The 12,361-nt window shown below is 39.7% G+C and overlaps 1 protein-coding gene across 3 annotated transcripts in view; it reads right to left on the bottom strand.

Annotated features, from left to right (window-relative positions):
- The window catches only part of KIF15 (kinesin family member 15), a 97,337-nt gene that overhangs the window by 52,797 nt on the left and 32,179 nt on the right, over nt 1-12,361 (bottom strand). For all 3 annotated transcript variants that reach the window (XM_005546857.5, XM_045386390.3, XM_065540486.2), the window contains exons 8-10: nt 5,880-6,089; nt 2,615-2,740; nt 2,338-2,460 (exon numbers count right to left, since the gene is read on the bottom strand). In XM_005546857.5, the coding sequence (XP_005546914.1) occupies nt 2,338-2,460; nt 2,615-2,740; nt 5,880-6,089 (459 nt within the window). The remainder of the gene's footprint in view (nt 1-2,337; nt 2,461-2,614; nt 2,741-5,879; nt 6,090-12,361) is intronic.

Genomic DNA, 12,361 nt, shown 5'->3' with positions numbered 1-12,361 from the left:
CCTACGGGGAAGGAGCCTAGCCTCTAAGTGCGTGATGACTTGCAGGGCTGGCTTGAGCTCTGCAGAAGCAACCTTCTCCAGAGGAATCCAACCTTTATTTTTTAACAGCCCTTTTGGAAGGAGGGATTGGTTTGACACTTCCATTTTTTTTTTTTTTTTTAACCACACTAAATGATTATCTTCATTTTCTTAAAGAAATGTCTTATTTAGGACAACTTCTAAAAGGCTAAAAGACTCACAAACAAAATGTGCCACTGTGGGTCAGGATGTCAAGAGTTGGGGAGGTCACACATGTATGGTGACAGGGACTATATGAGATCTCTTTGTACTTTCTGTTCAATTTAGCGGCAAACCTAAAACTGCCATAAAAATAAAGTTGGCGGGGGCATGGTGGCTCACGCCTGTAATCCCAGCACTTTGGGAGGCCTAGCTGGGTGGATCATGAGGTCAGGAAATTGAGACCATCCTGGCTAACACGGTGAAACGCCGTCTGTACTAAAACTACAAAAACATTAGCTGAGCGTGGTGGCACCTGCCTGTAGTCCCAGCTACTTGGGAGGCTGAGGCAGGAGAATCACTTGAACCCAGGAGGCGGAGGATGCAGTGAGTCAAGATTGTGCCACTGCACTCCAGCCTGGTGACAGAGCGAGACTCTATCTCAAAAAAAAAAAAAAAGTTTATTAATTAAAAAAATAAATATTTAAAAAGGTCCACTAAAGAGCGACAATGAGTGCCAACAGCTGAGTACCAACCAGGTCAGAGGACTCAGCTGTGAAATACTCAATACTCCAGGAAGGAAAAAACACCCTGTGACAGCCCCAAGGTCTTCCATATTCTTGCCGTAAGCCCAATTTGCTCACTGGGAAAAATTTAAATAGCACATCCTTAAACAAGTCCCAGATATTCTAGCACTGTCCACTGATAGGCTGCAGAGGGCTTACCATTGAGAATGACTAGTAGAAGGCTCTTGGTTTTGTTCTTTTGCGTGTTAAGCAGCCATTTCCAGTTGCTTCTGATTCTTATGGCCAGCTTCATTACAAGGTACTACTGTACTTCTGACATCACTGTCCCATCAGTGACATCATAATTCTAATTATTGCTGCAGTTCTATAATCTCCAAAGACTTCTAGTAAATCTTAAGAGACTTTGGGTCAGGAAGCTCTAATGATTTTTCCTCCTCATCTTACTAGTACTCCATAGTCCAAGGAAATAAAACAAATGACTAGATCTATAGTCTTCTGATTTACCCAGGGAAAGGGGCAACATGGAACCCCTGATTTACAGCCAATCGGTCTGAAAGCACAGATAGAACAAGCTAGGGCTTGCAACTGGCATCAGAAGTCGGGGGCAGTCTTGTAAGACTGAGCCCTGAACCTGTGAGATCTTACCCTATCTCCAGATATATAGTGTTAGAATGGAACTGAATCAGAGGACACCCAGCTGATATCTGCTGCAGAACTGATTGATTGGCTGTTGGCAGAAGGAAATACTCACAAACTTAATTTGCTTTCCCTTAAGAAAAAATTTGTCAGCAGGGTACAGTGGTTCACACCTGTAATCCCCACACTTTGAAACGATGAGGCAGGAGGACTGCTTGAACCCAGGAGTTTGAGACCAGCTTGGGCAAGAAAGTGAGACCCTGCCTGTACAAAAAAATAAAAAAATTAAGGCTGAGGCAGGCAGATCATGAGGTTAGGAGATGGAGACCATCCTGGCTAACACAGTGAAACCCTGTCTCTACTAAAAAATACGAAAAATGAGCCGGGCGTGGCAGCAGGCGCCTGTAGTCCCAGCTACTCAGGAGGCTGAGGCAGGAGAATGGCATGAACCCGGGAGGCGGAGCTTGCAGTGAGCCGAGATCACGCCACTGCACTCCACCCTGGGCAACAGAGCAAGACTCTGTCTCAAAATAAATAAATAAATAAATAAAAATTTTAAAAAATTTAAAAATTGGCCTGGCATGGTGCTGCATGCCTGTGGTTCCAGCTACACAGGAGGCTGAGGGAGGAGGATCTCTTGAGCCCAGGAAGTTGAAGGTAGAGTGAGCTGTGTTTGCACCACTGCACTCCAGCCTGGGTGACACAGCAAGACTGTGTCTCAAAAAAAGAGAGAAAAAACTAGTCAAGCAATAACTACCATAAGATCTAACCTAGGTCTCTAATTACATGTGTGATATAGAAGGGTAGGAAAGATAAAATAGAAATTTTGCATATAGTGAGATAAACTTTTACAGAGAAATAAAAGTTAATGTTAATATTAGAGCAATCACAAAAATGGCATACTGCAAGCTTTAGTATTTTTCTCATTTATTTAATGAAGTATACGCCAGTATTTTACCTTGTTTTTAATCAGCTTGGCTCTTTGAGCAAAGTTAAGTGTTGATAGGGTTTCCCCAAAACACCTGGATCCAGGATGAACATTTGCAATTATGGCTGTTTTGGCATTACCTCCAAGGGAATCCTATTTAATGATAGGAATGGACACATTTTCGGTGAGAAATCACAAGATCTTTTTAAGCAAAGAAAATGTATACTCTTGCCAAGGCTGAGAGATGGTCCCACTATCAACTTTAGCATAACCAAAAGGAGCCCAGGAACCCAAGGATCTACTTTACCCGTAGTAAGAAGGTAAGTTTGGAGTCTCTGTAGCAAACATGTCTCTGTTTTCCATTACTCACGTCGACAAGTGCAGTAATCACTTGGCCCAGGCAGCTCAATGATCGATTTATGTTACCTGCTTCCTAAGGTGTTGACGGAAAAGAACAAAAATTTAGGTACATTGGTTTCTCTTTGGTATTTTGAATGAAAATATATCTAGCAGAGGATAATTTTGGATGAAAAGGCAAGTCAGGGACAACGTTAATAAAGAACAACTATTCAACAAACAAAAAAGAAGTGCTGAACTATCCCCCTAACCTTTACCTATTTGATGTACAGTGTAATTTTAGTATTAGAAGACAAACACAGGCTGGGTACTGTGGCTCACGCTTGTCAACCTAGCATTTTGGGAGGCCGAGGCGGGCAGGTTGCTTGAGCTCAGGAGTTGGATACCAGCCCGGGCAACATGGCGAACCCCCATCTCTACAAAGAAATATAAAAAACTGCTGGGCATGGTGGCACACGCCTGTAGTCCCAGTTACTTGGGAGGCTGAGGTGGGAGGATCACTTGAGCTTGGGAGGTGGAGGTTGCAGTGAGCTGAGATTGTGCCATTGCACTCCAACCTGGGTAACAGAGTGAGACCCTGTCTCAAAAACAACAACAAAAAAAGACAAACACAAAAATCATGCAACGAAAAAAAAATATTAATGTCACTTCATGATTGTAAGTTTGAAACCAAGCTATAGGTAGAGATAAAGACCAGAAAAAAATAGGGAAAAAAAAGGTAGAGTAGTGCATTAACAGGTACTTTTTTCAATCCTTTTATGCTAAAATATTTAAGGGTATAATGCCTAATAACTCACCCATACAGCCCCCAAAGCCACTGATGAACTTATCTGAGGAGAATATTCAGTTTAATTCTGTAAAGGATAATAAAAACTACTTTAAAACAGAAGCTTGGTGGGGGTAAAAAATGAGCTAAATAGGTTACATTAGATTTTTACTGTAGGTAGCATATTTTGAAAACTGGGTCTGCAGTGGAAGAAGTATACAAAAAAGAGAAAAAGTCAAAATTATAATGCAAGATATACTGAATTCAGAGTCACTGCTGCTATCATTCAGTAAATCAGAAAGGTGGTTAGTGGCATGGTTGAGAGTACTGTAGCAGCTCGGTTTGAATCTCAGCCCTACTTTTATTAGCTGTGTGACTTCACTTTCTTTAACTGTAAAACAGAAATAATAGCACCTACTTCCCAGAGTTGTTGGAAAGGTCAAATGAATTAATATATATAAAGCATTTTAGAACAGACTTGGTATATGTCCTATTATAAGCATAGGCTTTTTTTTTTTTTGACACAGAGTCTCACTCCGTCACCCAGGTTGGAGTACAGTGGCACAATCACAGCTCACTGCAATTTCGACCTCCTGGGTTCAAGGGATCCTCCCACCTCATCCTCCCAAGTGCTGGGATTACAGGCATGAGCCACCATGCTCAGCCCATACGCAATATTTATTAAGCCTCATATCTCAATAGAAATATGAGCTTTAGGCTGGGCGCAGTGGCTAATGCCTGTAATCCCAACACTTTGGGAGGCCAAGGAGGGTGTCATCACCTGAGGTCAGGAGTTCAAGACCAGCCTGGCCAACATGGCGAAACCTCATCTCTATTAAAAATACAAAAATTTAGCCAGGTGTGGTGGTGGGCGCCTGTAATCTCAGCTACTTGGGAGGCTGAGGCAGGAGAACTGCTTGAACCTGAGAGGCAGAGGTTGCAGTGAGTCGAGATTGTGCCACTGCACTCCAGCTGGGTGACAGAGTGAGACTGTCTCAAAACAAAGAAATATGAGCTTCAGATTGCCTGAAACTGCCTCAAATGTAGGTCAGGCGACTCAAATCCTCATTTTTAATGAAAAAAGTAGATCTCTTCCCTCATCCTTTCCAAGTCCTCTCCCCTTGCCCATGTATATTGTAAACTATAGAATCTATAAATATTTTATTGACAATTCATATTACTCTATATATACATACTGACAATACATATTACATAGAACCTCTGGTCCCACTGTTAATACCTTAGTCTAGGACTAGGTACTTAACCTTTCACACCTGAAATATTAAACAGCATAAGTGGTCATCTTTTTCTGTGGGCTCTCCCTTCTAAAATCTCAACAGCAGTGGGTCAGATGACTAAGTTTCTCTAAAACAGGCTTTCTTCATGAATCATTTAGTTGCTCAGAAATGTTAAGTGTTTCCCAATGTTCGCAGAGTTGAGTACAAACTTGGCCTGGCACTCCTGGTCCTTGATAATCTGGGCCTGCTTGCCTCTCTAAAAAACCCATCCATTGAGCCATGCTGAAATGCCAAATGCTACACTCATTCTGCATCCACAATAACACTTGAGATGCCCCCCTGCCAGGCATGCATTTCCTGTTTCTCTCTCCCTACCCAAATCCTTGACAAGTCAAGAACTACTTCTTTTCCACACGTTCCGCAAGCAGTCCACATTGCACCCTTCTTCCTCTGACCCCTGTTGTCTCTCGTACCCTTATCCTCTCTGGTATGAATTAAAACATTTTTGCTACTGACAGACTTGCCCTATCCCATCTATGTTCACTGTTCCACAACAGAAATCTCTGTTTCTTTTCAATAGGAACAATTTCTTATTTCTTTGCCACCCTCAAAACACTTAGCTTGGTATGGTCATATATCAGTTAACAAAAGGGATACTTTTTTTTTTTTTTTTTTTGAGACAGAGTCTCTCTCTGTCACCCAGGCTGGCATGAAGTGGGGCAATCTCAGCTCACTGCAACCTCTGCTTCCCAGGTTCAAGTGATTCCCCTGCCTCAGTCTCCCAAGTAGCTGGGACTACAGGCGTGCATCACCACGCCCAGCTAACTTTTGTATTTTTTTAGTAGAGACGGGATTTCACCATGTTGGCCAGGATGGTCTCGATCTCCTGACCTCATGATCTACCTGCCTCAGCTTCCCAAAGTGCTGGGATTACAGGTGTGAGCCACCGCACCCAGCTAACACGGGTACATTTTAAGAAATGTGCTGTTAGGAAATTTGATCATTTTGTGGGTGTCATAGAATATACTTATGCAAACTGCGATGGGATAGCCTACAACATACGTAAGCCATGTGGTATAGCTATTATACTCTTAAGGGACCCCCATCATAAATGCAGTTCCTCATTGACTGAGACATTGTTATGCATCACGACTATATTGACTGCTAGTAAGAACTCACACACAAGTTGAAGACCATAATTTCATTCTTACCTTCAATCTCATCCCTTCTGCATGGGTATCTTTTTGCCTTTCAGATCCTGCTAAATCCACCAGGTTGAGTAGGGAGGTCCGTATATTCACAATCTCATTACTTTTCTCCATTGACTCTATTGTAATTGTAAAGACAGCATGAGACCTAGACGATTCTCTGTTCATTGATGTTGATGCCACACGTCTGTTCCTCCATCCTCCAGACAACACCTGTGCAAAAGGAAAACATATTAAAAGAAATGAGAGGACCAGTTACAGTGGCTCATGCTTGTAATCCTAGCAGTTTGGGAGGCCAAGTCTGGAGGATCACTTGTAGACCAGCCTGACCAACATAGTGAAACCTCACCTCTACAAAAAATAATAATAGTAATTTGCTATGTATAGTGGCAGGAACCTGCAGTCCTAGCTACTCGGGAGGTTGAGGTGGGAGGATCTCTTGAGCCCAGGAATTCAAGGCTGCAGTGAGCCATGATTGTGCCACTGCACTCCAGCCTGAGCAACAGGGCAAGATCCTATCTAAAAAAAAAAAAGAAAAAAAGGGGGGAAAAAAAGGAACAAGGTAAGTACACTTAAAACGTAAAATAAGCACTTGAGAATCATTCATTTTATTATGAAAAATACTAACATACAGCTAATTACTTTCATAGGGAAAAAGAAATATATTTACACAAAGCATATTTTCTCTTTAGAAGAGGGGTTAAGAATATCTATTGCCTTTCATTGTTATCTAGCTTTTTAAGATAAATTATATTATTCCAAGTTCCAAATGGTACACAACATCCACCAAAATCAGTAGGAAATTTGTAAAGGGTGATGAGAAAGATTACTGGTCCATTAAGGAATAAACTGAAGCTATTTTCCTTTCCTTTGTGTTCCCTTTCCACGTTACAGAAAGAGAACAAACAGGAAATCAGAGTGCATAGGATCTAGAACTGGTTTTACCACCCTTTATTTGTGTTAACCTAATGTAAGTCACAAAACCTCTCTGAACCCCTTTCTTTACCTACAAAATGAGAATGTTGGACAGGAAAAACCTGTAAATTATCTTTAAGCCCAAAGTTTTGTCAGCTCTTTTGGTCGACAAGGTATTTTTTCCCTTCTATTCCCTATGGCAAGCAGGATACATGAAAGTTCAGAATGAAGGCTCTGGAATCAGATGCATCACAGTTCAAACTGTGGCTCCACTATTTACTAGGTGAGGTCTGGGGCCAGCTGGACCTTTTGAAGGCTCAGCCTTCATATTTGTAAAATGGGAATGTGGGTACCTACCCCACAGAACAGAACATACAAGTTTTAGGTGCATATGAATCACCTATGGTGCAGGGGCCTTTGAAAACAGTATGCTGAGAATACATAGGGCTCAAGGACAGTATCTCCAATTGAACTTTTAATGAACTCCCGTAGGCGCCAAGAAGGCGAGCAGATAAGGAAGAGCACAGAAACAAGGAACTGAGTAGAAGGTTACATCTGGGAAAAGAAAGTTTGTTTTGCATTGCATTCTTTCTGCTGACGTGGGGTTTATGGGGTATAAATAAAGTGAGGCGGAGGCTCTGAGCGCGGCCGCCATGTTCTCTGTGTGTCTTTGTCTTTTGTGTGTTCTTTCATTCTCCACCACCCCCGGCACGGACCCCAACAAGTGGCGCAGCGAGCAGGGTCAGCACAGGTGAGTAGGGGAGAACAAGAAGGGGAACCCCCTAGGGGCGGGTAAGGCCCGGATATTGTTAAGGGGAACCTTCCTAAGCTTTCATTATGGGAATTCCATCTCTCTGGCCTCAGAATATTTACGCCTGTTTCAAGGACTGTTGCTGTCTATAGGAGTAGAAGTGAAAGAAAAAGACTTTGAAGTGATTGTTTGCCCATGTTGAACAACATTGTTACTAGTTTCAGTATCAGACTAAAGTGGAGCTGAATCGCAGAGAATGGTTACAGGTAGTAAAAGCTCTGCTTAGAGCTCTCCAGTTAGGGGATATTATGCCTCCAAAATTGTGGACCTTGTGTAACTATCACTCAGACATCAGAGTTACTTAAGACTGACTCAGAGTGTGGTGATGTAGCCACAGGAGGAAAGGTATCTGAGGATTTGGGAAAAAAATAAATCTGAAATGGAGCCCATTTGTGCCAGGATAACAGAGGATTGGGGGGGGGGTAGCAAAAGGGGGAGAAGAGAAAAAGCCAGGTTTTCCTTCTTCTAAGGGAAATTCTGACATGCAAAGTATTATGGAAATGCTTCAACAAATATTACAGATATATTCTTCTAATTCACCTTTGCGAGCTTTCCCTGTTTCTTTTCCTTCTGCCCTGTTAAAAAAGGATTTTCCAGAGCCTCCAACCCCCCGGCTTCCTTATCTTTACCTTTGTTTGGCAAAGTTGAAGCCCTGTTCACATCAGACATACTTTAAATTTATACTAAACACCTGTTTAATATGTCAAAACCAGTGTATATGTATACCTTATTGTTTGTTAAAATATTATGAGTATTTCAATAGTCAATAAATAAGCACATTAATATTAACTATTAATATTAATATAGTATTAATAACCCCAGCTAGGGAATTGTTATGTTATAGGGGTGCATAGGTTCCACCAATTTACACTCCAAACAGAAGTTGAGTATTCGAGTTGCTTAACACATTAACTACCTCTTGATATTTTCTGTGTTTTTAAATTTTAACCATTGTATTGTGTATGTAATGATTCTCAATTTGGTATTAATATACATATTTCCTAGTGAGTAATGATGTTAGACATATAGGTTTATTGTCATTTCTTTGTTCTGCTACTTTTGGTTGGGTTATTTGCCTTTTCTTATTAATATGTTGGGATTCTTTATATTTGGGGATATGAGTATTATTATATATTATATATACTTTTAATTAAAAAAATATTTTTTTAAGGAGCTGGATCTGTTTCTAATTATTTGTGCTTCTTTTGCGCCTAATGCTCAGTTTTCAAATGGTGGCAATAATGTCCAATTTAATGCCTTACAAATTAAATTTTTAAAAGAAATGAAAGCTGCCATTTCTAACTATGGACCCCTATCCTTGCTCTTCTTGATATTTTTTCATCAGAAAATTTGATGATTCCTATAGACTGGAAGACTTTGGGGAAGGCTTTTCTTGATCGTTCTCAGTGGTTATAATTGCACAGCTGGTAAATGGACAAGGCACATGTACAGGCTAGAAAAAATGTTATGTGTGATCCCCCAGGACCCACTGAGGAACAACTCACAGGCACGGGCCAATATGCTACTCTTAATGCTCAGGCTGGTCTAGATGATGTTGCCTTTACTCAAATCAAGACTTTGTTTTTAAGGGCCTGAAATAAGGTAGAGATAACAGGAAAATCTTCCCTTTCCTCTGTGAAGATTTTACAGGGCACAAATGAACCCTATCCAGATTTCGTAGCCTGTCTTCAGGATGCTGTCTTGAAAATTTTGAGTGCTGGCTTTGCTTCAAAAATTTTGTTACAAACATTGTCTTTTAAAAATGCATATGCTGACTGTCAAAAATTGTTAAAATCGTTAAAGGCCAATGGGGCCAATTTAGATAAATATATTAAAACTTGTGTTAGTTTTGGAGGGGCTATTTATAATGCTCAATTATTTGCTGGAGCTTTGTCTAAAGCCTTAAAAGGAAATAACAAACAAGGTATTTGCTTTCAGTGTGGTAAACCTAGACATTTCAAAAAAGAATGTCATAAAAATTGAACACTTTTATCCCTCGAGGCAGAAAGCTGCCTTCAGAGGTGTACAAATGTTGTGATAAAGGTCGACATTGGACAAATAAATGTCATTCCAAAACTGATAGAAGTGGAAATTTACTGTCTCCTCTCCTGGGAAATGGGAGTCGGGGCCCACAGGTTTGAGGCCCCAACAATTACAATGTAAGTCTACTACAATATTCAGTGAGCAATGGCCTACAACATTAAGGAATAAATTCAAGTCCTCCTTAAGGATCCCACACCTTACCCCAGTTTCTCAGCTTTATGCGGCAACTAAGCAGAGCGCCGCTGCTGACTTAGCTATTACTCAGCCTTATACTTTGTCTCCTAATAGAAGAGTATATAAATTAGCTATTAGAGTGTGTGGCCCTTTGCCAAAAGGACATGTAGGACTTTTGTTAGGTCAAAACAACAGTGCTATATGGAAGTTAATGATGATTTCAGAAATCATTGATCTTGATGTTACTAATAAAATTCTTATTATGGTACAAGTTCACAATTTATATGCCTAGAGGCAGGGGAACGTATTCTCAATAGGGAGGGTTTGGTAGCACAGAAAAAACTGTTTTTTGGGAAACTTTAGTTTCTAATCAAAAGCCCTTATGTTCATTGCATATTAATGAAATAGTTTTTAAAGGGTTAATTGATATGGGGGTGAATATGTCTATTATTTGTTTAAATTAGTGGCCTATACAATGGGAAAAAAGATAAGTTTCAGTTATACTCACTGGCTTGGGTGCTGCTTCTGTAGTTTATCAAAACGTAGAACCTTTAACCTGTGTCAGTCCTAAAGGTCAACAAGGTCAAGTGTTTTTTTATATTATTCCTATCAATATTAATCTTTGGGGACAAAATCTTTCATAACAATTTGGTGCTTTTTTAAACATTCTTCATATTTCCTCAGCTATCAAAAATATGATGTTCAAAATGGGCTACAATCCTTTAAACTCATAGCCACTGTTCACTAGCCTCAAGTTTTATAATTAAAGTGTAAAACGACCACTCCTCTTTAGGTGAAACAGTGGCCATTATCTAAAGAAATACTTAGGATTTTAAAAGAGTAAGTCAAAAAACAAATGGCCGACAGGAATCTAAAGCCACGTACTTCTGCATGGAATTCCCGTCTTTGTCTTGTTCTTAAAACTATAAATGTTTACATTCAACCTAGGGAAAGTTTACAGCCCGGTCTTCCTAATCCTGCCCTTATCCCACAAAGTTAAAAATTAATGGTCATAGATCTCAAAAATTGTTTTTTCTCTATTCCATTACAACCTCAAGATTGTAAAAAGTTTGCCTTTATTATTCCTAAATATAATAATGGACAACCTATTCAAAAATATCAGCAAAAGCTTCTTCCCCAGGGTATACTTAATAGCCCTACTATATGTCAAAAATTCGTACATAGGACTTTAAATCTTGTAAACAATCAGTTTCTAACTGTGTTAATTTATCATTGTATGGATCTTCTCTGTCCCTGTTTTTAATAATTTTCAGCCACTTTCTCGATATCAATGGAAAGTTTTACCTCAAGGTACGTTAAATAGCCCTACCTTGTGTCAAGAATTTGTCCATAGGGCCTTGGATCCTGTTCGAAAGTGTCATCCTTCTGTTTTTTTATATCATTATATGGATGACATTCTTCTTGCTGCACCCACCAGAGAAAAGCAGCAAGATGCTTTTGTATCATTACAAACTCAGCTTTCTTTCTACTCACTTAATATTGCCACAGAAAAAATTTAACTGGATTTTCCTATTCAATATTTAGGTTATACCTTAAGAACACAAAATATTCGACCCCAAAAAATTCAAATTCGACATGATCATTTAAAAACATTAAATGATTTTCAAAAGCTTCTAGGAGACATTAATTGGATGTGTCCTGTTTTAGGAATACCAACATATCAGTTATAACATCTTTTTTCTATTCTAGAAGGAGAGAGTCACTTGGACAACTCACGCCATTTAACTCCTTTGGTTTTACAAGAACTCCAGCTTGTTGAAGAGCAACTTCAAAAGGCCCTTCCTTTTGTTTATTTCATACTTTACCTTCTCCCACAGGAATGATTCATCAAACTAGTCGACCACTAAAATGGATCTTTTTGTCCAATAAAATATCTAAACGCTTGGCTACTTATATCGATCGTTTAGCTGAACTGATCATCAAAGGACGGCATCACTGTCGACAACTTTGGGGAGGAGATCCTTCCTTAATTATTCCTCAATTCACTCATAATCAGATCACTTATCTTTTTGCAACTTCTGATTCTTGGCAAGTTGCTTGCGCTACTTTTGTTGGACAATTTTCTACCCAATATCCTAAGTCTCCGATCTTTTCATTTTTTTTTTAGGCAACATTCTGTGTTGCCTTTCTCACCAATTTCTGTATTTCCTGTTCAAGGTCCTACCTTTTTTACTGATGCTAGTAGCAATGGTAAGGCTGGATATTGGAGTGTTCATCAATCTCGAGTTACAGTTTATCCTTATCCCTCGGTGCAACAGGGAGAACTGTTTGCTATTCTCATGGTCTTACCTGATCTCCCTACTACTGGTTGTAACATTGTTAGTGATTCTCAATACGCCGTTTATGTTACTTCTTATATTTCTCAGGCCACTTTACCTCTTTGTGCTACTTCTTCTCTTCAAAAACTCTTTTCCTTGTTATCTTCTACTTTGAGCCAACGTCAAGCTCCTTTATTCATCACTCATCTTCGTTCTCATTCTCAATTTCCTGGACCATTAGTTCATGGTAATACTCAGATTGA

This window comes from Macaca fascicularis, chromosome 2 (assembly GCF_037993035.2).
Source record: "Macaca fascicularis isolate 582-1 chromosome 2, T2T-MFA8v1.1".
NCBI classification, from domain to species: Eukaryota; Metazoa; Chordata; class Mammalia; order Primates; family Cercopithecidae; genus Macaca; species Macaca fascicularis.
Note: the sequence above shows the minus strand (reverse complement) of the source record. Positions and strands in the feature narration are given on the sequence as shown.